The sequence below is a fragment of the Papaver somniferum genome, unplaced genomic scaffold (genome assembly GCF_003573695.1).
Source record: "Papaver somniferum cultivar HN1 unplaced genomic scaffold, ASM357369v1 unplaced-scaffold_79, whole genome shotgun sequence".
Taxonomy (NCBI): domain Eukaryota; kingdom Viridiplantae; phylum Streptophyta; class Magnoliopsida; order Ranunculales; family Papaveraceae; genus Papaver; species Papaver somniferum.
Window position 1 is genome coordinate 708,163 of NW_020650859.1, and position 27,523 is coordinate 735,685.

General features: G+C 37.8%; 3 protein-coding genes across 10 annotated transcripts; 1 reads left to right on the forward strand and 2 right to left on the reverse strand.

Moving 5' to 3' along the window:
• The first annotated feature begins 2,711 nt into the window (after window positions 1-2,711).
• On the forward strand, window positions 2,712-6,488 carry LOC113344526 (probable methyltransferase PMT11). The gene is made up of 9 exons (XM_026588469.1): window positions 2,712-3,570; window positions 3,676-3,825; window positions 3,920-4,190; window positions 4,404-4,514; window positions 4,707-4,866; window positions 5,018-5,275; window positions 5,370-5,492; window positions 5,653-5,730; window positions 5,866-6,488. Exons 1-9 carry the CDS (start codon window positions 2,836-2,838, stop codon window positions 6,071-6,073), a joined length of 2,094 nt encoding a protein of 697 aa, XP_026444254.1. The 5' UTR covers window positions 2,712-2,835; the 3' UTR covers window positions 6,074-6,488.
• Window positions 6,489-6,506: 18 nt separating this feature from the next.
• LOC113344580 (TATA box-binding protein-associated factor RNA polymerase I subunit B-like) lies at window positions 6,507-8,291 on the reverse strand. The gene is made up of 2 exons (XM_026588527.1): window positions 7,317-8,291; window positions 6,507-7,254 (listed from the first exon to the last, which is right to left on the reverse strand). The coding sequence occupies exons 1-2, from the start codon at window positions 7,686-7,688 to the stop codon at window positions 6,538-6,540; spliced, it is 1,089 nt and encodes a 362-aa protein (XP_026444312.1). The 5' UTR covers window positions 7,689-8,291; the 3' UTR covers window positions 6,507-6,537.
• Window positions 8,292-8,426: 135 nt separating this feature from the next.
• LOC113344527 (protein HESO1-like) lies at window positions 8,427-13,129 on the reverse strand. Of its 8 annotated transcripts, none has more exons than XM_026588471.1 (12): window positions 12,918-13,129; window positions 12,100-12,814; window positions 11,637-11,703; window positions 10,731-10,931; window positions 10,475-10,648; window positions 10,200-10,364; window positions 9,865-10,043; window positions 9,684-9,779; window positions 9,512-9,581; window positions 9,283-9,413; window positions 9,092-9,199; window positions 8,427-8,993 (listed from the first exon to the last, which is right to left on the reverse strand). In XM_026588471.1, exons 4-12 carry the CDS (start codon window positions 10,909-10,911, stop codon window positions 8,577-8,579), a joined length of 1,521 nt encoding a protein of 506 aa, XP_026444256.1. In that variant the 5' UTR covers window positions 10,912-10,931; window positions 11,637-11,703; window positions 12,100-12,814; window positions 12,918-13,129; the 3' UTR covers window positions 8,427-8,576. The 8 variants fall into 8 exon arrangements, with proteins under 8 accessions (XP_026444256.1, XP_026444259.1, XP_026444258.1 ...); XM_026588474.1 differs by adding an exon at window positions 11,195-11,265 and having other exon boundaries at window positions 12,100-13,129; XM_026588473.1 differs by lacking the exon at window positions 12,100-12,814.
• Window positions 13,130-27,523: the final 14,394 nt, after the last annotated feature.

Sequence of the window (27,523 nt, forward strand, 5' to 3'; positions counted from 1 at the left end):
CATCAGAGCAAATAATGTCATGATCCGTATGATATTCATGTTAGCCAATGGAAAAACATACCCTCTGTGTCCATGCAAACAAAGAACTATCCACATGGATCACTATATCATTGGCAAACTCTATCAATCTCAGCTACAGAATGTCATGATCCGTATAATTTTCATTTTAGCGAATAGAGATCTATACTCTCTATGTCTATGCAAAAAAACGGTCACATGGATCGCCACTTCATTGTATTTCTTTCGACCATAGAATAGCACACGGATCGCCACCGTATCAGATGCCATTGTTTAATTTTTCGAACCTTAAAGTTTTCTAGCGGACTTTTTCAAGCATTATAAAACCCTCTGAGATACCCTGTTATGTATTTCATTTTAGTTCAATCCTAGTTCATGAATATAACAGGGATGTAGATAGTTGAAATCACCTATCTTGATTAACAAAATGCAAGAGAATCATCGATCACCAGTATGTATTATTGAATTATGATTTCTTTTTGTATTCTTATTCTAATATTGGGTTTGTGTTAGAAACTTCAATTAACTGTACTTAGTAGAATTTTTCTAAGGCATATAAGATGTTTGCGATATTGCCTCTTTCAGAAATGATGTATAGTTGCAAGAGTCCTTAGTGTTCGCTATGCATACATCTTAACGTTTAATCGTTGACATTGACCTTACCCAGTACTTTACAATTACTCACTCCATGACTAATAGAGGATTTGAAAAAGCTTCTTGATCCCATAACAAAATTCACGTTTATTTAGAACCATCACTTTCCCTTTTTACCAGCCAAACATATATTGGATTGCAAATCTATGGTAGCTTCAAGTAAATAGCTACTAACCTACTATTCTACTCGCTATGTGCTACTGGGAAAAATGTTGGAGCAGCCCACAAATTTATTTTGGTTGCTACGACATAATGGGAACATGTTAATAGCAGCCAAAGTTTTTGGTAATTGAAAACATGGTTGCTTAGCTGTTAAAGCGACTAAAATTTTGTGATCTTGCTAAAATTTTGGTCGCTTAAACCAGGTTTTCTTGTGGTTATGGATTGACAAGATCATCGCCACCTTGGCTGATATAAATAAGTTCATCTTTCGTATGTTTTTAATGTGTTTTTAAGCATTTTCCAACCGTGTTATTTACTCGAGATGATATGGTCCGTCATCTTCTTCGTAAACATATGCAATTAGCATGTTGCACAAATTTACTATTTAATTCTAATACCAAAAAGATAAAATGCAACCGTACAAAAGAAATCAGCTCTCTTGTGAAGTATAAAGACATTACTCGGAGAATCGTTGAAATCACAAGAACAACCAAGGAGAGAACATAAAACCCACCGGAACCATTGAAATTAACAAGGTAATAAGAATGTCATAAATTATATTGATGTCGGAATTTCAGCTTCATAATCAATATACTTTAAGCTAAACAATGATTATACAAAATTCATAAGCTGAATTCAAATATTAACCCTAGTATTTACATGCTCTAAAACATCTGAAATAGGTATGAAAACAATCATTACTTCCTGTCATTAGCCATCATGATCTCTAATAATAGCACAGTCAACACTTAGTTATTTCTGGATTGATTAACATCAGTAAAAGCAGCACAGAAGCATGATACATAATTATGTATGTATAAGAAGAAGAAAACATAAATCATCAGGAAATTGAGGATTTAATGACTTAACTTCTACTTCTATTTCCTCTTACTTAGCTTAATGGAAAGTCACAAAATTCTGGATATATACAAGAGGTTAGAAGATGGCTTAGTCAATACTTAAGTAGTTGTGTGTCATCCAACCTGTCCATCATTAGTTGGATGACACCTCATGAGGTGAGTCATGCTAGATACTTAAAAGTTATGGATACAAGATACTGGTTCTAAGGGAATAAATTTAGGGTCGAAGAGACAAAAAACACAAACTTTTATTATCCAAACAAAGAAAACACATGAATAATACATAAAAATTTTTTGAAAGTAACAACATAGTATAAGTCTTCTAGATTTTATTAAAGTTTAACAGAAAATAATGATGGAAGAAATTGTTTGAACAACAACTTTTACATCTGATTCATTAGAAATTTTCAACGATTCCACATTCGCAGAAACTTCTAGAAAAACAAAAATATTAAGTAAAAATCCAATGGTGGAAGAATCAGCCATTTTATCATTAGGATAGGTAATGGCTAAAATCGATAGGAAATCTCTTCGACAAAAATCCCTTCGCTTGATTTTCCTCTCGTGTAAAGACTTGGCTCATAAAAAGAACCTCCAGACCACTAGAACCGCCATACTTTCACTAGCTTGTATTTCTAATTCTAGCATTTTTTTTTTTGGATCTGACTCATATATACTTAATTTATTTGGATCTAATTCAATGTGTCTGTTTTATAAATCAAATCTAACTCAACTAATTTATAATATACAATTTAGTGGTTTGATCCACATCTTAATCCCTAACTCCTAACCTGATCTGATTCGAACTAAAAATGAGATGATCCGAGACTACGAGAAATCGAGTCGGCAAGAAAAAAACAAACACCGTCAGAGAGACTTCGTTAGTTTGGATTTGCCAGTTAATTTTTTTTTCCTAATCGGAAAGTGACTGGCCAACCATTTTTTTTCTAATTCCGGGAAATAACTGAAGCTATAGATATTCATATCAACACCAATTGCAGTAAAAAAATAAAACAAATATTCCTTCAATCAAAAAAAAAAAAAACACTCTTCTTTCATCTTCTTCTTCACACTCTGACTCTACTCACTGAGAAAGAGCTAGAGAAACACTCAGAGAATATGCAAAAGTAAAGAAGAAATCATGAAGACATTAACCTGTACAGAATTCTTCAAATCACAATTACTCGTAAAGATCACAGGACTCACTCTAATCTCCTTCGCATTCTTCTACTTAGGTAAGAATTGGTCTGATGGGTATCAACAATTAACCTTCTTTAACACAAACAACAATCTCCAATCTTCAAAATCTTCACCACAAATCTCGATTTCACCCAATGCAAAGAAGGATTTTGATGTTGCCGCTCTCATCAATCAAACCGATACCCATCCAGATGAAACCCCAATTGATAATACCCAAACCCTAAATTCAACATCACCTGAAGATGCAAATTCCCAACAAGTATCAGATCCAGTTCCTGAGCCTACCCCACCACCGCCAACGCCACCCCCACCACCGTCAATTACCAGATTTGGGATTGTAGATGAGAATGGAACAATGACGGAGGATTTTGAAGTGGGTGAATTTGATCCAGAGTTTGTTGAGAATTGGGGGAATGATAATGAAACAGTTTCGGAAGAAGGAGATGAAGGAGAGAAACCCAGAGTTAAAATCAAGAAATTTCAGTTGTGTCCTGTGAGTATGAAGGAGTATATACCTTGTTTGGATAATGTTGAAGAGATTCAGAAGCTGAATTCAACTGAAAAGGGTGAGAAGTTTGAGAGACATTGTCCTGATTCAGATCATGGATTGAATTGTTTGGTTCCTGCTCCTGTTGATTATAAAACTCCAATCCCTTGGCCTAAATCTAGAGATGAGGTAATGATAATTTCATTTTTTTTTTTTTTGATGTGTTTTAGTAGCTTGAAATGGTGTCGAATGATATGAATTTTGTGGGTTTGATTTAAGTTTTGTTAATGGTAGGTGTGGTATGTGAATGTACCTCATACACGTTTAGTTGAAGATAAAGGAGGCCAAAATTGGATCACAAGAGTGAAAGACAAGTTCGTGTTTCCGGGTGGTGGAACGCAGTTTATACACGGCGCGGATGAGTACTTGAATCAGATTTCAAAGGTTTGTGATGTGTTTTCGTGATTCATGTAACTGAAATTCTGAAGTTGCTATTGTGTTTGGTATAGTGTTGAGGTTGATTTATGTGTGTGTTCAGATGGTTTCAAGTATTCAATTTGGAAGGCGTGTGCGTGTTGCATTGGATGTTGGATGTGGTGTTGCAAGTTTTGGTGCTTTTTTGATCCAACGCAAAGTGGTTACGTTGTCTATAGCACCGAAAGATGTCCATGAGAATCAGATTCAGTTTGCTCTCGAGCGTGGTGTCCCAGCTATGATTGCAGCTTTTGCAACACGGCGGTTGTTGTATCCAAGTCAGGCATTTGACATGATACATTGCTCTAGATGTAGAGTTAATTGGACTCGCGATGGTACGTTTTGGTTTTTCTCCCTTGTTACTTAGCAGTTTGTAGTGTGTATGATCTTATCCAATTGTTTGGAATTCCTAGAACTCTAGAAGATTTTGCATATTTGTGTTCTAGACATGTCGCGTCTTCTGATCAACCATAACTGCACTCAGTACACATTTGTTATTTATCTTTATGCTACTGCAATGACATCTCTTTGGTCTTCTTCTGCTGTAGACGGAATTTTGCTTCTTGAGGTCAATAGAATTCTGAGGGCTGGAGGATATTTTGTTTGGGCAGCTCAGCCAGTTTATAAACACGAGGTTGCCCTGGAAGAACAATGGAAAGGTATTGGACGAGTCTTTATTGTTTTTAAGGATCACAAGGAATTTCCTTTCTGGATTAAGCATGCAAATTGACGACTTGGGTACTCCAGCTGTGTCATTATAGTTAAAAAACTGGCAAACACATTTGTCAAAATGCCTCAATTTCAACCTACTCATCACTGGTGAAATTAACAATGGACTTTTTCTATGACAGAGATGGAAGACCTCACTAATCGCCTTTGTTGGGATCTTATTGCTAAGGAGGGATACGTAGCTATATGGCGTAAACCTTTGAACAACAGCTGCTATGAGACCCGTGAGATTGGAACCATGCCCCCACTGTGTGAACCAGATGACGACCCAGACAAAGTTTGGTATGTCCACTAGGACCCCTACTTACCATCATTCAGTTCTTCAAAGTTGAAGAGGAGTATACATGACACTGTATGATAAAAAAACAAGCAAATAAATGAAAATCTGGCACTACCAGAAATGTAATTATATTGAAATGTATTGCATTTGCAGGTATGTTGATCTAAAACCGTGCATCAGTCGACTACCCGAGAACGGATTTGGAGGAAATGTGACAACATGGCCGACGCGTCTGCAAAATCCTCCGGATAGATTGCAGACAATACAGATGGATGCCTACATGTCTCGCAAAGAACTTTTCAAGGCAGACATGAAGTACTGGAATGAGTTAATAGGAGGCTATATTCGTGCTTTCCACTGGAAAAAGTATAGGTTAAGAAATATTATGGACATGAGAGCTGGTTATGGAGGGTAATCTTTTCTTCAACCCCTTCTCACTCTTTGCACTATAACAGTACCATTTGATTATTTTTACCAGGGGTTAACGTGTTTAATTGTGGACCAGTTTTGCAGCGGCAGTGAATGATCATGGCCTTGAGGCCTGGGTACTAAATGTGGTTCCTGTCAGTGGGCCGAACACCTTGCCTGTCATATATGATCGCGGGCTACTAGGAGTTCAACATGACTGGTATGAATTAAGTTACCTTCTGTTGTCAGCTGTTTAATACTTACTGACAGCTCAAATTTAACCACAGTTGGCTAGCAAATTTAGCTAAAGACTTGTCGTTTAGTTTGCGCTCTATTCAATCATCAATTTGCAATGCCATTGTCTAAACTTTCTATTGCAGGTGTGAGTCGTTTGATACTTACCCAAGAACGTATGATTTATTGCACGCTGCCGAGCTCTTCACCACCGAGCGGAAAAGGTATAACTATTGACCTGCCTGTTTGGATCCCACTTCCCCAATTGGTTGCAATTTCTTATGCTTTCTTGTTTAGTCTTAAAAATCCTTACATCCCATGTTTTTTTTTTTGCTCATCTATTGAACTTGTGCTGTCAGATGCAACATCTCGACTATCATGCTTGAGATGGATAGGATGTTGAGACCTGGGGGGCGTGCATTCATTCGTGATACTTTGGCTATCATGGGTGAAATCAAGGAGGTGGCTGACGCGATGGGTTGGCAGTCAACTATGCGTGACACACCTGAGGGGCCACATGCAAGTAGGAGGCTCCTGATGTGTGAGAAACGTCTATTACGTGCTTAATCAGTAAAAAGGAGGATACATAGAAAATTAAGCTTCACTGTAGGGAGAAGAAAGTCGGGGGACTGGCTAACCAAAGTTCTGTAGATTTTGTTTACAGAGTGCTAAACCAGCGAATCGTCAGAAAAGAAAATCGTTCGTACAGGTACAGGAATATTCATCAACAGATCTATAATCCTCATTCGTCTGTGCACTCTCAACTGTCTACTCTCTCAACTGTGGTACGTGTCGTTTGCTTACTCTCTCAACTGTTTAATTTGTAAATCACAATTCTGTATTTTTTGTTTCTGTTTTTGTAGCTTATTCTTTTTATTTTTGTAATGTTGAAAGTTTGGCTTTTCGATCACTTGTGTAATCTTGGAGTTAGTCAGTTTTCCTACTAAGATTTTCTTTAATGAAACTGTAAATTTCACCAGTAGCAAACATATAACTAGAAAATTTCGCCATGTAGTTGATCTAGGCACAAATTAAAGTCTGAACTTGTAATTCGAAAAATCAAGAGAATCATCCATATCCATGTATTGTTGTGATTCCTCAACTGCATTACGCTCGTCGTTCCAAAGTTCAATGGCCTCGCCATCATCTTCTGATGATACCTCACCTAGATTTGCAGAAGGTTTTGGGGACTTCAGTTTCAAGGTTTGGTCGATATTCTTTTCTAACCACGCAAGCTGCTTCTCAAACTTCAATGTAGCCTTGTGCATATACTGAACTTCAGCCTCAGCAACAAGAGCACAAACTTGAAGAAGTATGTAGTAGTCTGCATGAGCTGCAAAAGATCTTGCCCCATTGTTGTTCTTTGTCGCATGGTTCAGATAATCGACATTCTTGACCTGATCCCTTGGAGGAACGTAAATGAACCCATTTTCCTCCATGTTTGATTTCAACCGGTTTAATGATCTATCTTTAACAGAAGCATCATCCTGTGCAGGTCCTGGTTCTCCTGCGCTGCTCTTACCAGTGCAGCATTTAAAATCCCCTTGCTTTTCATAATAATTCCAACAGTCTTCAGTCCTATTCTTCTCTTGAATGTCTACTGCTGCTCCTGCAAAGACAACATCCTTGCACAATATGAGGTATGATGATAAGTTCACCGAACTTTCCCGTGCGTCGCGGATTTTCTCATACGCCATTTCAAGACTTCCAAGAAGTTCTGCAGTATGAGTATCATCAGACTTCCAGTTCTGCACTTAATGGGCATCTCCCCGTTAAGTGCACCCTCGAACTACACCCTCGAATGAACAACCCGAAAAGGCCTAAACATCAAATCTGCACTTAACGGGCATCTCCCCGATTGCTCTGCAAGCATTTCACTGATCCTGACAAATGCATTCAGATATGGAAGCTTTCCCTCCACTATATCTGTTGGCAAGATTGGCTCTCTAGCAACATGACAAACCAGAAAACAAATCGGTAAACACGAAGACAGCGGAATCTTTTTTCTCAAATTTCTCAACCAAATCAAAACCAGTCTTTCCCCAGCTGAGTTATGAGGTTCATCTCTATCCCGCCACCGCGGCAGACGAAATTTGCCATCACCATTGCCTTTTTTCTGCATATCTGAATCCTTACCAATAACCATCATCAGCACCATCAAACTCTGTACAGCCGCATTCATCACAGCTTCTTGTTTCCCTCATTGATAGACAGTACAGTTACCAATAACCCAAACCTCCTTATAAATTCAGTACAGCAGGAACCCTAAACAGGTTAAATGCACACCGGATTTTGGTATGGGCTACCTTTGTTGGTGTCCCCTATCCCAAACACGTTTGCCTTTAACAGTTTGTCGTTTTCATCTCCTGCAACTTCCAGAACCAGCCAATCAGACAGGTGAAGCATTATTCCCAGAAGGTTCTCTGAAATTCCAGAGAGAAGAAGAAAATGAAAAGAAGTTTATATGATAAGGTGCCTGGACTAGTTTATCTCATGCAGAAGAACAATTTTAGCACTAGAAATTCTAGAAGATCAGTACTGTGGAAATGGCCGCTGAGGGAGTAGAAGCACCATTTAGGCCGAGGGAGAAGATTATAGAGAAGCAGAAATACTTCCAGAGCATAAAAAACAAGCCTACTTATCTTAAAGGACCATATGATAAGATCACTTCTGTTGCAATTCCGGTGGCTTTAGCAGCTACAGCTGTAGCTCTCATTGTAAGCAGTTTTTTTCTTCTTCAAAGAAATACAGTTGTTTTGGTTTCTGAACCCTAAATCTTCCTGATGATTGTTCATATTTTTAATTACAGGCCCGAGGAATTTACAACATGTCTCATGGAATTGGCAAGAAAGAATAAGATCTTGTAATCACCTGTCAGTCTTGTTCTGGATGGGTTTTATGTATGTGTGCAAGAATAAAATCACTGAAAGATCTGTAGTTCTGCGAATTTATAATATCTGAATGATTTACTTGTGCCAAGTGTTTTAACATCAACTACTTGAAGCAAAGGGAAGATCTCCCTGCTTCAGACAGACTTGACCTGAACTCTGCATCACCTGGAATGCTTTCATCATCTGACAGATCTAGGCTTGTTTCTGGTGTTGGCTTTGAGCATGAGCTGTGCTAACTCTCTGCGGATAGCGATAATTGTTGCTTCATCGCTTTCAGTTTGCATATGGTTAAACTGATTCCTAAAAGGGGGCGGTGCATCTGATAGAGGACGGTATCTTGCAGTACCTCCCCTGAACAGTCCTGAGAGCGGAGGGTGTCTTGTAGAAGCTCCACTGAGCAATCCTGGATTACTATGGGGCGAAATAACCTTTGTGCTGATAGGATGTCTAACTAGACTGCAGATCAGAGAAGTTCTATCATGGTTAGAGGAAACAAGTCCTTGATAAGCCTCATCGAATACTTCACATATCCTGCTTAGTTCACTCATGGAAACCGTCCTTGCTGTATTATCTGCGTGCTCAAACGGATCTTCAATCTGACAAACAGTATGCAGTGAAGTTGATCAGAATGTGCAGAAACAGTCTGGTTCCTGTTAACTAATTTGCAGGATTAGAGAGAACATGAGAAAATTACAAATAGAGGATAGTCGTTAGTCCACTTAGTACTGTTACTTCTGTGTTCCCATTGCCCCGTGTAAGTGCAAATTGCATACTCTGATGCCAGCATGTTCAGATTAGAATACTGCAACATTGACAAAAATCAGCTTTGCGCAACAATAATAATGATGCAAATCTAATCTACTTTTGGCGCTATGCAAGATTTACCTTCCGAAAAAATGAAACGACAAGCTCAGACAGAGAGCTTCTATTTACATTTCTGAAACTATTTGTTTTGAACCTTTGTATGTTAGCAGTACATGTGTCTTGTATCGCTCTTTCTGCGATGGCCCTCGTACCTACAGCAAAGAAGGCTGAAGAGTTGGCAACCGCATAAAAGAGTTCACGATGTATTCCACGAGTTTAACAAACTTAAGATGGTATTACTGGTAAGCACCTGTAAGATTGTCGGCAACATTCCCCTCGTAAATTTCCCTTAGCGGAGGTAAAATTGGAGGTTCACATGTCTGAAGGAAGCAAAAACAGTTACAGGAATGCCATTGAACCAGTGAAAGATCCCACTATCATAAAACTTGAAAACGCTTATTCAGACAACAATTTTTTTTTACCTGGAAATGGAAAATAACAAGCAGACAAAGGGAATGTGAGTTCAGCGTTCCATTTTTTGGATCATTGATTTGTTGTGACTTGGCCCATTCCTTGATCTGCAAGGAAGAAATAAAGAGTAAGATGGATGCATTGGCGCTGACATACAACAGAATGTATGTATCATGCGATATTAAAACTGACCAGTAAAACCATATCACGGAATCGCTCATCTATTTCAGTAATCCAAAAGAAAAATCTAGATTTCATTTGGCACAGCAGATTACTGATTGAGATATCACAAGAGATATTGTGGAGGTTGCTCTCAAATATTAGAACGGGGACTCTTGCATGAAGGAGAAGTCGCAAATCATGGACCAGACCTGAAACCAAATGAAATGGTGCATCATGATATATGCTTCGGCCGACATGAAGAAGAGTGCTGATAAAAGCCAAATCTATGATTGCGGCAGAGAAGAATACATTAGAGGAAATAAGATCATTGAAATAATAAAATTGATTGAATGCATGCATGCTACCTCTCCTCCTCAAGACGTTCCTTATCTCTCTCAGAAAATTCTGTTTATTTGTTTTGTCAGTCGACGAAACAAGTGAATCGCAGGGTACTTCGATAGATATGTCCAAATCTCCCCATTTAGTGTAGAGATTGGACACAAATGATCCAAATGGCTCAACTGTTGCACCTGTGCACAAATGATAATTACTGAATTTCAATCTATTAACAACTTAAAGATCCAATACGACTATAGATGAATTTCTATATCCCTTGTACATGAAAATCAAGTAAAATTACCTTTTAAACTATCGATAGATCCGACAACGGTCCGTAAGTCATTGATGATGGTGTATCGAGCTGTAAAATCTCCACCTAATGGTTGGATAACTTTGAGTATGTCTCTAAGGCAACATTCCAGGAGTTTTCCACTACCCTTTGTATCACAGGATGACAAAGAACTCAACTTCGACTCTGAATTAAAATAACAGAGATGACTGTTTGTAACATTTCTAATTCAAACTATAGTAAAACATCTTGAGTTACTCTATGATACCCGTGCATGTAGTTGCTGTAACTGGAACTTGCCCCAGAGCTACTACAAGTTTATTATCTATGTTGTGAGACTGGTAAGTCGCAGCAACCTTTGTTGCTTCTGCTACAACATGATTACAAACAGTGTCATCCTTGATTATTTTCGCACTCCCTCTTCGAACCAATGGTTGAAGAGCACTCATATTATATCTGTTTGAAACACCTTAAGAAACCACAGTTGAATTAGAAACCCGAGTCATACTAATAACTAGATGACTGCTGCAGCAGTGGGAGGCTGACGAAGAAAAAAATAAATAAAATTTGTTATCTGTAAGGAAATGCAATAGTTGTGTTCTTTCATCTAAACATCGGAGATGCATATCCATCGATGCTTCTCCATCAAGTTGTGTTCTTTCATTAAACCATGCAGTAAAAAAATGAGTTGATTGGTGAACAGAAAAAACAAAAGGTTGAATTGGCACCTACGGGAAACAATAACAACACGATCTACAGACAGAATAAACTCCCGTGCAAATGCTTTGCTGAGTCACTTGATACTGTATCCGTAAAACAGACACCCCAAAACTATTAGTGACCAGACAGTCAAAAATGCTATTATATGCAGGGATATGTACAACAATTTGCCATCTTTATAATGACTGAAAAATCTATTCCCCGTATGTTATCATAATGGGTGATTACTGCAGAAGAAATCAGATTCAACAGCGCATCGTCGATGAATAAAACAGTAAGTTCTAACGGAAACCTAATGTGTTAAGCTCGACATGGTGTCATGGCCTCTCCCACTTTGAGATTATCCATCGCCAAAGACTTGTCATTGGTATATTGCTATTCTAGCAGCAGCTAACCAGTTGGAAACACTCAGATGTTTTCCAGAAAACAGAAACGAAATAGATTGTTGTTATACCTTGGATTGGAAAGTGCAGGAACAGGTAAGTCCACTCTTATGAAGTGTTTCACCGAATTGCCTGGTACTGTATTAATAAAACACGCAACCAACAAGTAAGTGAAGAGGAGAATAATAAAAATTACGAGAGCATGCCAAAGCCGCAAAATTAAATCTGGGCATAGGTGTAAAAGTAATTAGGTGAACACTCAGAAATAAGTTAACACAGAAATGTTGTTACTACGAAAGGCAGTTTCCATTCCAAACTCAACCTCTAGACAAACACAAAACCCAGGTAGTGAAACCTTATATTAACACTTAACACTCTTAAAAAGCCTAAAACTACAACCAATTTCTAGGCACTTTTTTGAAGCATTTTATCAAACAGTGATTAAGCATCGTATACAAATGTTAAGTGTCTCAAATCAGGCCAAATAAACCATAACCTAGAACGAAAATTCATCAATTCCAAGAGTTTACTCACCTCATTTATAACAAGCAATCGAAAACCAGAATGCTTCATTCCCACCAGGAATCAGAAATTTTCAGCAAAATGTCTAGTAAAGCGGGTTATACCCTAACCCCCTCTAGCACATAAAATTCTCAAAATTGACTGAAAAATAAAGCCAAGATCAGGTTCTGGTGACTTGGGTTTCCTAATTACATGAAATAAATGTGAAATTCAGTGATTTCTTTTCTTCTTCTGAATCACTGGGCAGCTCAATAGCAGCTCAGAGTGTTTTCTCTCAAAATCTCAGTGTTTTGCAGAGCTCTGATCATTATTTTTGTAGTATGACTAAATTACCCTCAAAAAATGATTATCACACCCGACAAAAGGTTACTTTCCACCCTCCTTCCCTTGCTCAAAATTACAGCTACGGTTTTGAAAATCAATCTTGAAACCGGCAAATTTTGAATTTTTGATTAATTTTGAGATATGCAAATGTTCCGTAATACAGATAAACGCACATTACTGTTGGTAAAGTTTCATAGAATTTGAGACTAATTCCGGTAAGCTTAGTAGAGAGTTGATTCAGATTCTGTGGAACAGGCCCGGCCCTGCGATTCATGATATTTTATTATCCCCATCCCTTCATTTCCAGCTCGGCTGAACTCGGAAAATCGGTACAAGGAAACCGCCTCTTGTAGTCGTGTTTAAAGGATTTACCCATGGAGGAAACCAAGCCAAGACCCTTAAACTATCAACAGTTGCAAAAGAAGAAAATAATCCAACCAAGTCAAGTTCTCAAATGTGACTTTACATCAATTTTCACCATGTTTACGAAAGTGTAGACAGAGTACCTGCGTGGTTTTCCAAGTTTTTGCGGCTTCATGATAGAATATATACAAGTTCTTGTTTTCCGATTCCGCTCATACCAATTACATCAACATAAATCACCATTTTGTTTCTTCTTTCTTTTCTTTTTCTTCATACTGGGCAACTCGAAAAATACGACCTAATTTACTAGCATAGAATTGTGGGTGTGGCTATAATGGTTGATTTTATAAGAGAACTCATAGGTTAGAGGTCGAAGGAGATCTGATGAGAAAGAAACTGGAGCAGAGTATTTTTTTTGATGATCAGACTTGTAATTTCTTGTGCAGAAAATGACAGAAAGAAAGAGAGAAGATTAACTGGTTAGGTGATGTCACTCACCATCTTAATTACTAAGGTTTGTCAGAGTGGAGCAGGGTTATCTGTATTTACTGCATTTGTGCCTGACTAGCTAGCAGCAATGAGGTTCATGCATGTTATCTCACTCCCTTATTTATCTAACATTAGTGGGTGGGAGTGGAAGACAGCTGCGCAACATCCATTTGAGTCCTTCACTAATTATCACAAAACTATGAAGAGCTGAGAATCTTTTTCTACAAATGGCAGAAGAAATTAATCTTTCATTTTCAGTCTTTCTACCCACTCTTTTTTCCTATAAGAAACTGCAACACTTTCATACTACCAACCTAACTATTAATGTCTTTATCTCAACGAAGGATGCATTGTATTAACCACAGTGGCTAAGTGGGGACAATAACGGTGGAGGGATGGGTCATTAAAAATGGTATCAGAGCCGACGACAATTCACCGGCCGAGAGTGAGAAAGTACGCTGGACGGGGTTATTTCAGGTGCTTCTCATGAGGGGTAGGGAACGTCGAAGATCTGGACTTGAGTATATATTCTGGAGGCGAGGACGACTCTAATTTAAGGTGGTGGTATTGTAATACCCCGATATTCGGCAGTGATTAGCCGAATGGAATACAAGTAATGGTTTGTCCTTTCCTAAAACCAAGGGCTTTTCAGCACAATTGGCTCAAAACTCTGCAGTTAATCCAGGGATGGGTGACCATCCGGGAAGTTTCTGCTGGATTATCACAGAGATGCCCGTTGAAAACCCCACACTGCCGGATAACCGCAGTGGGTAAGTGAGGACAATATCGGTGGAGGGACGGGTCATTACAGTGTATATCCACAATGTAGAAATCAACCGGAAATATTATCTGATTCACTTGAACTGACACGTACTCCACGACTCCCTTAGGATGTATACTAGATTTATTAGCCAATTGAATAGTAATCTTTGCTTCTTTCAAAGGTCCAAGATTCAAAGAATCATAAACATCGGCTAACATAAAACTTATGGATGCTGCCAAATCAAGCAAAGCACACTCAAATCGTCGGTTACCTTCACGGATCTTCATACTTTGTAGGCATCTTCTTAAGTAACATAGTTGTAGCACTTTCTCCCACCTGAGTAATTTCATTGGCAATCGACCTATCCTTCCTTGTATACAAATCCTTCAAAACCTTGACATACCTAGGTATGGTTCTAATGGACTCAACAAATAGAAAGTTGATGTGTATCTTGCTGAAAATATCCATGATCTCCTTGTCTTGAGCTTGCTTCTTCGAATTGGAAAAACGATTAGGGAAAGTAGGTGGTATAGTAAAAGTGCGAACCGTGTCCTTAGGTTGGCTATTTGAGGTTGGATTTTCCTTTGGTATGGTTTCCGCTTCTACTTGCTTTTTGATGTCGTTACTAACCTCTTTTTGTTGATGTATCTCTTCAGTTTGTCTCCCACTTCTTAAAGTTACTGCATTAACGTGCTCTCTTGGGTTCACAAAAGGTTGTGATGACAACTTTATTGTAACTTGCGCTTTGATTTGATTCATATTTGTCGCCATTTTCCCCATCTGAGTTTGTAAATCTCTTATAGCGTTATCAATTTTTAACTGATTCTGTTCGGCTTTCTATATGAATTGATTGGTTTCTAGCCGAACCTGTTTGATGATGGAGATGAGTGCTTCAAACTTGGATTCCTCATTCTGAAGTTGTTGTTGAAATCCATTTTGTCTCCCATATGGATTAGTAGTTGCAGCTTGTTTGTTAGCATAACTAAAATTTGGTGATATTTCCAACCAGGATTATAAGTATTAGAGTAGGGATCATACCCTGGCCTATGATTAGGAAATATACCATTTACCTCGGAATCCTCTTCATATGAAGGAACAACTGCAGAAGCTATGTATGGACCATTTTTTCCATATTACTCATTTGTTGCTCCATGTGTGAAGAATCTCCCATCTCGCTAACTGTTCTAACTGTCAAGGAATCTTGAGTGTAAAATTGTTGAGTGTTTGCAGCCATGCTCTCAATTAAACTAGTCGCTTCCTCGATAGTTTTATTAGCCAATGCACCACTGCTAGCTACATCAATCAAGTGTCTCTCATGTGGTAGTAAGCCCTCATAAAAGTGTGTGATAATGAGTTGCGGTGTTATTTGATGGTTTGGACATCTCGCCAATAATCTCTTGTATCTATCCCAGTATTCATACCGAGATTCTCCAATAATTTGCACAATGCCACTAATCTCTACGAATAGATGCGGCTTTAGAAGCAGGAAAATACTTCTCTAAAAACAACTTTTTCATTCTGTTCCATGTGGTAATACTTCCGGGAGGGAGACAATATAACCATGATTCTGCTTGGTCCGCCAATGAGAATGGAAAAGCTTGTAGGAAACCTATATCAGCATCATCGTCATTCTTTCTCATGCTTCTTATTGTATTATGAAATTGTTGTAGGTGTCAATTATGATCTTCATCCGATAATCCCTTGAACTTCGGAATCCAATGAAGGAGATTTGACTTAAGTTCCACTGTGTTAGTGTGGTTGATAATCCAAACATGGATATGTTAGATCTCTCAAATTATGGGGGAGGAGGTGGTGGAGGATTTTCACCGTCGTTCACCATTGTTGATGTAGAAGGTTCTTCTTGCTGCGTTAATTTACTGATGTGCTTGAATTATCATTCCTTTACAGGTTTGAATTCCTCACCTCTGGTATTCCCAATCTTTTGGTGCCAGAGATTTACTTGAAAACAAAAATCTAGAAAACGAAATTAAAAACTAAAAAGAAATTCTAAAAACAAAATTAAAACTAATAAAAATAACAACTAAATCTACCGACTACTCTCCGGCAGCGGCACCAAAATTTTATGGGTGTCGTAGGCTCAACAAATTAATAATCTTATGTCCACACAATTAACTGATAATATAATGAAAGTAAGGATCGTTCCCACGAAGACCGGTGAGTTTTAGTTGTCAAAGTATAACAAGGGGTGGGGGGAAATAGATTCATATATTAAATCAAATCAAGTTTACAACTTAGAATTCATCCTCAATCAATAGGTGTTTAGCTACTCATGGATGTAGAAGCATCCATGATATACATATAAGAAAAGTTTAGAGATATCGTTACGATTGAGAATCGCTCTGAAACCCTAGATTTCGCTCCGTGTGATTTTTCTCGTCTCCAAGCTTTTCAATTTCGTGATACCTTAATGTGATATGATTTTACATAACCTAACACCTTTTTATAGGTTTACATTTCTTGGCCTTCACGTATTTTGTTCGCTTTAAGAACCCGACCCAAAAATATGAAATAACGACTCCAAACGTGACCTTAGGCCTTCCAAGGTATGAATACACGTTTACCTACTTGCTAAGTATGCATACCTGGTCCGCAAACTTCAAATTCCAGCAGAAATTTTCGGAATTAAGTATGTGAACCTGGTATGTGAACCTTACTGTCTTCGGTATTCGATAAAAACTGTTTTGGGCACAACTTCTTCATCCAAACTCGGAATGACCTCATTCTTTTTATTTTTGGATTCTCTTCAATATGATGATGATAAATCCTTAATTTGAATGAGTTAAGATCGGTCTTTGGCCCTTCTCTTGATTTTGAGCGTTTTGCTTCTTTTCGTCGCACTTCTTCCACTTCTCTTGGAATTTAGCACTTGGATACTTGGAATACTTCTCTTCATAGCTATTTTCAGCACATTGTAGCTCCTTTTTGGATGATTCACCTAATAGAGGCAAATAAGAGCAAACAAGAGTAATAATACGAAAATATGCAAGAATAATAGCTTAAACAAGTATGGAATGGACACTAAAATCATATGAATTATGCACTTATCAGACAACTCTGAAAACCCTGGCGAATAACACAAACTGACACCAAATCCATCTTCAGAGATCTTGCACGTGAACATGGTTGTCTTATACTGATATGTTTGGCTATATATAGATTCACATGGCAAAGAGAGAAGGAAGATTAAAGAGAGAATTCAGTCAGGTAATAGAGCTAAGAACCACTTCTAAAAGAAAGAAAAAATCCATTAGAGTTTAGCATTTACTTATTATCTCCATTGTCATACATTTGTATCTTTGTGATATTTGTAAGAACATCATATTCTTGATACAAAGCTTGTGAGAAGCCCATATTAGTTTCAAGTGGTGTATAATATCATTAATGTTTAAGTTGATCTCCGTGACTTAGAATTTGTGTTCTTATCATCTCAATGGGTGTAGTTGTGGGATTTTCCGCAACTACAAAGAAGAATGGTTTCGTAAACAATCAGATAAATATTGTCATATCAACTTTTTGCTAACGGATGTGCAATTTTTTGAACAACGGCAAATATGAATTTATGTAGAAAGTGTTGCACCAAGAGACATCATAGTTTTCTCCAACATCTCAGAAATATTGTTTCTTCCCTATCCTCCACTTCCGACAGGTAATTTGTTCCCAACATCTTATCTTTGAATAGAGCAGCAAAAAATATATGTCGAAATTCATCTATATTAGGATAGTTGGTGATGAATTTCATATGACATCTCATCTCATGCAGATTGTTAAAGCTAGGAATTACATGCTTCCTTTGTGTACTTAATTATCTTGTGATTACACCAGCTAGTAGTTTTATCTTGTTTCTTTCTTTTGATATGTCCTTCATGTGCAAGAAAAGGTTACTTTCAACCCTCGCAGCTATTATTAGCCAAAACTCACTATGTTGCAATCTTGATGGAACTATGGCAAAGTTTGTTCAGTGTTTAAAGATACAATAATTTGTCCGACCCATGCGTATGTGCTGCTATCAAGGAAAATCCATGTGTATGCTAAATGCACCATGAACTGCAATGTTTGATACAAGAAGAAAGACATTCCTTATAACACACATTTGTGTATACAGGAGTTGATAAACGCACATAGTGTTGGTAAAGTTCCACAGAAATTGAGACTAATTCCGTAAGTTAAGAGAGTTGATTCAGAGTCTGTGGAACAGGACCCTGCTATTAATGATCATTCATTTCAACCTGTACAACTTATATCCCCATCCCTTCAACTCCAGCTTGGCTGAATTTTGCAAATCAGTACAAGGAAACCACGTCTTGTAGTTCTCGTGCTTAATGGGTTTGCCTATAGAGGAATCAAGCGTTCAAGACCCTTAAACTATCAACAGTTGCAAATACCTGGAACCAAAAAAAAAAATCAATAGGTGAAAATTCTATTATTCAGTCCCTTCGTAACTAGAAAATAACACATATTGATTGCATATTGTGGAAGTGAAAGATCAAACACTTTAACAATTTGAAGATCATTCCACCATGGTTGCTCCTCCTTAATAACTCTATCCGTGTCGTACATAAAATTACTCATATATATAGCATCATCCTTATGAGGGTTCTGACCATCAAAAAGCTAAAATCAACTAGAAAAGTGAAACAAACTGATTCGAATAGTTTGATTGTGAACAGCATTACTTACTTCATTAGGAAATTTTTTTTTCAGCAAATGACTACTAAATGGGGGATAAACCCAAACACCTAAAAATCTCAAAATTGACTCAAAAAAACAAGTCAAGATCAGTTTTTGATGATTATATCAAATATATGTGAAATTCAGAGAGAATATCCACATGGAGAAGAAAGGAAGAAACTTACTATTCATTCAGTCTTCTCTTAAGGCTGGTGTGATGATGATAGATAAGAGTGGTACATCAAAGTTTGCAGCCTGATTTCCTGGGCTGGGTGTCGAAGCTCAGCTCAGAGTGTCTTTCTCTCTAATCTGTGTTCTTCCCCATTTTGCAGCTTTGAACATTGTTCTTGTATGACTAAATTACCCTCATAAAATTATTACCACACCCAACAAAAGGTTACCCAACATCCTAAAAAGAAGATGTAATTGGGTAACAGGTAACTACTATCATCTGAACTCTGGAGTTTGGCATTTGCAGGTAAGCTGAACTGGAACTATGACATGTTTACAACTGATTAGTAAGAGTTGCAATGGAGAAGCATGATACATACAGACTCGGTCGATATGACTAAGCCTACAAGAAGATCAAAATACACTTGAAAAAACAGAATCTATTACCAAATCTTATCATTTCGGGATCATCTACAACTGCACATAGTGCAGATACATTTAAAAGTTTCGTCAGTAACTTCTAAAGCACAAGATGATATACTGTTGTCATGCTGCAGTTTCTCTTTGCAGGTAAGCTGAATTTGAATTGGATAGTCTGAACTCTGGATAATCTGAACTATGACATGCTTAATTACTGATTCAGGGTTCACATACTATCACCTCATTCGCATACCATCACAAGGTTTTGGAGGAAATACACAAAATTGTGACTGAAATGTGCACTTCTTCCAAAAGTGTGACTGATTTGAAAAGTCTGCCAAAAGAGTGACTGACTTTACCTAATACCCAAGGTACCCTTTATAGCCCGACGTCTACACATGGATAGCCTGATGTCCACATATTCATAGCTGATGTCCACACATTATAGCTGATGTCCACATATTTATAGCCCGATGTCCACATATTTTATGAATAGTGCCCGATGTCTAGACTTCGAAACATGGATGTGCACACTTATCTACACATCAATAAAAAAATGGTGGGGTATCAGTGTGTCTATATGTACACATCCATGAAGGGGTGTCTACACATCCTTACCCGATGTGTACACATATGTTGTCGATGTGTACACATCTGAGGACAAAATCCGGTATTTCCGTAAAAGACTAAGGCATACATGTTCGTTGACCGGTCATGGTCACACTTTTGGAAGAATTTTCAAATTGATCTCACTTTTGGAAGAAATGCACATTTCAGTCACACTTTTAGGTAAATTCCCAAGGTTCTGCCTGTTCACTATTCTTATGAAATTTCTGGACTAACAATGACAAGTTTTCCTACCCAGAGCACTGTTTAACATATTCAGCAACTAAAAATGCACAGTAAATCTCAAAACGACAGCACAAATAAGGATAACAGCTGAGAATAAAGAGATAATTAGACTCCTCGAAGTCTTAGGAGGGTAATTGGGAAATCTTTCGCATTTCCACAACGTTTCCTGCATTTACTTCTCAGACACCGATTTTAATCTCTTATAAAAGGAAATAAGTTTACCAAGTTAGCATTACATTTCTCCATGAAAGACTAACTTACGCAAATTACAAAATGCAGAATGAACATAGCAACAAAAAGTCGAGTCATAAGAATAATTCATTTCAATGGAGGATCATTACCCTTACCTAGAGATAGCTTATTTTGTTCTGCGGCTTCTTCAGTTAATCACTGTTTCCTGTCTCCTCGGTTGAGCTTATTATTTCACCGAATTCCATTGTTTTTGTATCCTTCTCTCCTAATAGTTTCAGAGAAACTAATATATTCTTGTGAGGAATCGCTTCCCAAATTGACTTGCCAAAACTGATTTTGAATTTGGCAGACGTAACTGTAATAAATTCTATTGCTCCGATAACACAAAAGCCTACCACTCTTGGTAAACTGGAATGGCCGTGAAATGTCACCTTTAATCCAGTTGAAGTCGCCATTATCTTCATTCTTCTTTAACAACCATATGTCACAACCACCGCCAGCCTCGTCACTAACACATCAGTTCGCGTCAAATAAGGTGGTGGATCTGGAAGTTGGATAATCTTTTCATCAGCCAAATGAAAAGCAAGAATAGTAGTTCCATGGTGTTCCTCCCAATAAAGAGCTCCATTTGCAAATGCAGCAGCACAGCGTGAAAAACGTTGCATATTGATGTTGGTCGTTCCCACGTTTCTCCATCCCCAGACAGTACTCCTAAGAGTATACACCTGAACAACTCCAATTCCAATTTCTTCTTCGACTAGGTATCTCTTCTTCGGGATATATATCCTAACAACCTTGTACTCATTTGTTTCAGGAATGTAACCAAATCCAGTCCACATGAACTGTTCATCAACTTTTGGAAGCATAATGTATTCCCTGGCGATTGGATTACCGATATAAGCAGGTCCCTGATTCCATACGCCAATTTTCTGTTCAACCCATGCATCGAAGCAAATTAAGCCATTGCATGAACCAACAAATGAATAATCCACAAATGGAGGTTTTAATTCAACCTTGTTCTTCTATGAAAGGGTGCCTCATGGCAATTCTCATCATACTCACTCTAATAAGTTTCTTTTGGTTCATAACTAGATAAAATACAACTTAACTTACCAGAAGAATGATTGAGATGATTCAAGTGCATCTGTGCGAAGGATGGATGCCGAACAAGATCTCTCCAAGGTTTAGAGACTAATTTACATTCTAAAACATATTCAGCTGGTAAACGACTTACAATGTCTAACATGATCTCCTGTGGGAGCATCTCAAGGCTCCCCATCGAAAAACTAAGTTGATTAGGGTTTCAAGGAGAAAAGGGGGGTTTGGTTGAGGAAACTGGACTGAGAAATGAAATGAATAAGCCAAGATGAGGTTTTGATGAAATGGGTTTCGCAATTAAATCAAATAAATGTGAAATTCAGAAAGAATCACTCATAAAGAAGAAAAAAAGAAAGAAGGTTAAAATAAACAAAAAACAGACATACAGTACTCGACATAAATGTTGCAGCTTTGATGGAACTGGCAAAAGTTCTTTCAGTTTTCAAAGTTGTACAATGATTTGTACAGACCATCGTATACTGTCAGGAAAAACCATGTGTATGCTAAATGGACTATGAACTGCGATGTTTGTTTGATACAAGAAGAACACATTTCTTATAAACATTTAGACCTTTACAACACTCATTTATTCAACTCATTGAAGAGTCACACAAATGCACATATATTCCCGTCAGTGTTGGTAAAGTTCCATTGAATTGGTCGCACTGAGACTAAATTCAGCAAGTTCAGAGAGTTGATCCAGATTGGTATCCCCATCCCTTCAGTGGCAGAAGGGAACCCCATCTTGTACTTGTGTTTAATGGCTTATCCTGCAGCTAGCTACTCTCCATACCCTTAAACTATCAACAGTTTGCATATACCTGAAAGGAAAAAAAAAAAGAATTCAACCGAGTCAGACCCACACTCCACAAGTATGAATAGTCTACACAATTGTATCCGAAAATGAAACACGGATATTCGATTAATTATAACTTCCTCATTCAAGATTATTTAAGAAATCAACAAGATGTTTATGGGCATGGATTGTATTGCAAAACTAGATGCTCAAAGAATATTACTATCTTGGAAATCGCCAATCATTCTGGCTAATAAAAACTTGCATTATGTTTATGAAATGTTCAAATTTAAACTAAAATTTAAGTGTAAACAGCAGTGTAGACAGAGTACCTGCCCGGTTTTCCAAGTATCAGCCTTCAGCTAATCCGCGACACCGACTGGTCAATGAGTTGTTGTTTTCCATCAACATAAACCACCATTTTGTTTCTTCTTTCTTTTCTTTCTCGTCATATTGGATTCGTCGAAAAATACTAGCTAGGATACAACTGTGGCTTTGGCTGTTCACGACTTGAGCTCAGAAGTTGATGATGAGAAAAACTGATAAAAATTGAGATATGGGTTTTATGAAGGTTGATTTATAAGAGAACTCATAGCTAGGTTAATTAGAGATACCTTAGAGGTCAAAGGAGATCTGATGAGAAAGAAACTGGAGAACAGTATTGTTGATGATGAGATTTGTAATTTCTGGTGCAACAAAATGACAGTTTTAGGAAAAAACAAAGAAATCATAATGGAGTAAAGAGAAGAATGAATTTAAGTGGCTATTTAAAAACAGAAATAGAGAAAATTAACTAGTTGGTATCACACACCATGTTAACAAATATTGTTTGTAGGAGTGGAGTATGGGGTTCATGCACGTAATCTCACTCCCTTATTTAGCGAAGACTAGTGGGTGGGGGAGTGGAAGACAGCTGAGCTACATCCAATTATGTCCTTGACTATTTATTACAAAACTACAAAGAGTTGATAATCAATTTCTTCTTTTTCTACAAACGGCAAAAGAAATTAAGCTTTTATTTTTCGTTTTGTTTAAGGAAATGGTAGTTCTACAAGTTATTGAAAGTGGGAGGAGGAGGTTAAATGAAGTAAAAAATACACTTAAGATTAAACAGCATTCTGTGAAAATGAGAAGAAGTAAGTTATGCACCAAGCCTGAAACCTACATTCTGTGAAAATGAGAAGTTGCAGCATGATGCATTATATAATTTAGCCATTACATAGCATAAGCTGGAGTGCCAATAAAAGCCAATTCTATCATTGCGGCGGAAAAAATACAGTAGAAGAAACAAGATCATTGAAATGATAGAAGTGATCACTGCTCACTTCGTTAAGAACAAGCCCATGAAAATCAGAATGCACCTTCATTTCCACCAGGAACCTGAACAGAAGTTTAAAATCGGTTTAACAAAATGTAGTAAAGAACTTCTGATGTCAACATCATTAACGTAGCTGTAGCACAAGGATTAGTTCTTGTCTTTGTACTGACTCCTTTCTGAAAGTTTGGGAGAAGGATGGTGCTTCAGTCGGCCAGCATCAGGATCGTGGTTGTTGCGCAAGGAACAGTTCTTGTTTCTAATAGTTATTTCTAAAAGTATTTCAAGTGGTGGTTTCGCAAGGAGGATGTGGACTTTGGTGATGGGGAAGGGTCTGAATCACAGGGTACTTCGATAGATATGTCAAAATCTCCCCATCTAGTCTAGAGATTGGACACAAATGATCCAAATGGCTCAACTGTTGCACCTGTGCCTGTAATTGCAGTAACTGAAACTTGTTCTGGAGCTACCACTTTATCTATATTGTGAGATTGGTAACTAGTAGCAGTCTTTGTTGCTTCTGCCACGACATATTACTGACACTGTCATCCTTAATTAACTTTACACTCATATTAACTCTATTTCGAATACTACTAGTATTTGTCTAGTAATGAACTCAACAGTATCCAATCTGAAATTTATCAAAAATGTGTGTTCTATTGTCATTACTAGGGTTGTGACCATTGTAAAGCTAAAAAATCAACCAAAACAAGAATGCTTCATTGCCATAGGGAACCTGCTAAGAAGTTAATAATGTTTTCAGTAAATGGGGGATAAACCCTAAAATTCCTAACACCTGAAAATCTCAAAATGGACTCAAACATACAAGTCAAGATGAGTTTTTGATGATTTGGGTTATCTAATTACAATAAATATATGTGGGAATAACTACAGTAATTCATGGAGAAGAATGAAAGAAAGAAACTTACAATTTTTCAGGTTCATCCGCTCACTATTCTCATAAGACTGGTGGGATGATGACACAGAGTGGTGCATCAGAGTTTTGGTTGATCTTTTTCAACTGATTCCCTGGGCTGGGTGTTTGAAGCTCAGAGCCTCAGACTCTCAAATCTCAAATGAATCTGTGTTGTTTCCCCTTTGCAGCTGCTTTTAATATTGTTCTTGTATGACTGAATAACCCTCATATATGATTATCACACCCAACAAAAATTTACCGAACACCCTACAAAGAAAAATGGCCTATAATGGATTAGCTATTTTCCAGCAGCAGGTGTACTGACTTTCATCCATGTGTTCAGTGACTAAATGTTCTAGCATAGCTGGGTGCTTCAACTTTTTGGGTTATGGAGCAATAGCTCTTTGCAGGTAAGCGGAATTCGATTTGGGATAGTCTTAACTCTGGAGTTTGGCAGTTGCAGGTAAGCTGAATTTGAATTGTGCAGGAAAATATTAATGAAGATTGAATATGTTCAGTTTTCCTATAATGCAACTATTGCATTCTTATGGTGATTTTGCGCCTTCTCTTCATAAGAGCTGACACAACACAAGTTGCTACCTCATTTCTTGTGGGGATTTTCCTTTTCATCCAAAAAAATCTGAATTCCAGAGACACAAATCCTTCTAAACACCAGTAGCTCTATTGCTTCATGAGTACTCTTGTGTCATTCTAGTGCCCTTGTCAAGAAAATACAAGTTGATAAACACAAGATGGAAAAAAAAGTGAATTTCTATACTGAAGAACTAAATGTACCTATAATATACAAGGAACCGTTAGATACAGTTTGAAATATCAGAGGAAAAGAGAAAAAGAAATCAAGAGTGACAATTATACCTCTGTTTCACGGTTCCAAACAACCGGTAGAAATCTGGGAACCCTTGAAGTCGGGCATTCTCCCGGATTGACAGCACTCGGTCTTGTTTAGGATGCAAGATAATCTGATGAAAACCCCACAAGTCAACAGTTTCCATTTACATAAACCATCCATTCATATTATTCAGTAACCGTATAACTAAACAGAATACACTTAAGATTAAACACCTACTGAAGTAAAAAATTATGGATATATAACCTGAAGATAACGTAAATATTACGAGGCAAGGACTAGATGGAACATCGCTTTCCTTGTCCTCCTTAAACATCAAACCACATCCCACAAACATATCATATTGGTACATCACAGTTTCCCTATTATACACCTATGACAAAAGACTCCATCCAAAATAAGACTTGCATAAAAATACAACAATGTTTACCAAGGGTTTTCCTGATTTTGGGATGATTACTTTCTTCATTACCAAAATCAGGAAAATTGAGCTCTGAGGAACCCTTTCCACATCGTGCTTGTTATATCATTGCTCGATAGATACTTGGATCCCGGCGCTATTTAAACAAACGAAATTCATGCTAACTGATCGATGCGGGACCATAAAATTTAAGATAGGATCAGTTAATCTACTTTAAGATAGGATCCTCTGAGAGCGTCCACAGTGGTGCGAGCATAACTAAAGACCAAAGATTAAAAAAAAAAGATCAAATTTGGGTTTAGTCCGTCCTGTGGCGTAGCGGGTGACGAGTAAATTTGGTCGCGCGTTGATATAAAGTCCGCTTCATCGTCCAGCGTAGATAAAGATTACGCCTGGCATGAGGTGTTGATAAAGATAACGCCTGGTATGGGGCGTTGATAAAGACAACGCCTGTATGGAGCGTGAACTATAGCAACGCCTGATGTGTGGGACGGAGATTATACGTTCGCCCGGGTTCAAAAATAAACAAAAAAAAGAAAAAAATGGGGCGTTGATAAAGACAACGCCCCAAGCAAAGTTTTCAAAACTTTGCAAATTTGGGTTCATGACTATATCAACGCCCTGCATCAGGCGTTAACTTTACGAACGCGCGGCTACATGCGGACATTATACCAACGCCCGTCGGGTAGGCGGACATTATATAAACGCCCGACTATATTTGGATTTGGTCTTAATCGCCGACCAAATTTGGTCCGAGTTTTACTCTTTGATCAAATTTTGATCGATGATCCGTCCCACTACGCGAGCCCACTCGACACCAAATTTGGGTTTAGTCGTCCACTGCAGTTGCTCTGAAACTCTTTAAAATTTCATGAAGCAAGAAATGGATATATATGTCTGGGACCAGTTAAGAAGCTGCCTCAATAGAATGGAAATTATATGGAAGTTGTGCTTCAAGATTTGCAATCAAAACGGCCGAACATGGACTGAAATTGGATCGTTAAATCTAAAGTTTCAAGGTTAAAACAGTTTTTGTCCTTGTCCGAATTTGAACACCCCGTCCAGTTGGTAAAAATATTGGATTCTTAGTTTTGACAGAGAAAGGCTTCACTATTCAGTGTGTTCTTACAGTTGCACGGAGTGAAGCCATATCGAGAAAGCTCTGCACCCAGGAAACACGTTCAAGATTTATGGCTTTAGATGTGCTAACCAAGCAAATAGATTTAGGGAGTTTATGTTATCTGATATCGATAGCAGGCTCAAATGAAGGCGGTGCATCTGTTTCCAGACTTGACTATAAAGGCCGCTTTGCTTGCGTAGCTCAATCACCGCAACTTCACAAGCAGATGGCAATTTGTGGTGGTTTTGGGTGTGTCTTTATTTGTTTGCTTCAAAGCATTTTGATTTCCACTGGGAACCCAAGTTTGTCGGGCACATGTTAACTTTGTTACACTAAAACGGAAGGGTTGAAGTTTGAGCTTTCAGTACGCCTAAATGCAGTTAGCTCAGTATGATTTTTGCACAAGTAACTAGGCTCTCATATTGCCTTGGACCCTCATATTGGATGGAACATTGCCTCAGTTTCCTGATCTTAATTCATAACGCGTTAGCATTGGTTGGCACTGTCATACTTTAGTTGATATGGCCAAAGAGATGTACTGCTTTTAACGAAACGTAACAATAGTCCCACATAGGCCGTTCAGGAAAGAAGAGAAGGAAAACGATCCTATAAGTGAAACTCAAAATGCAGCTTGAAATC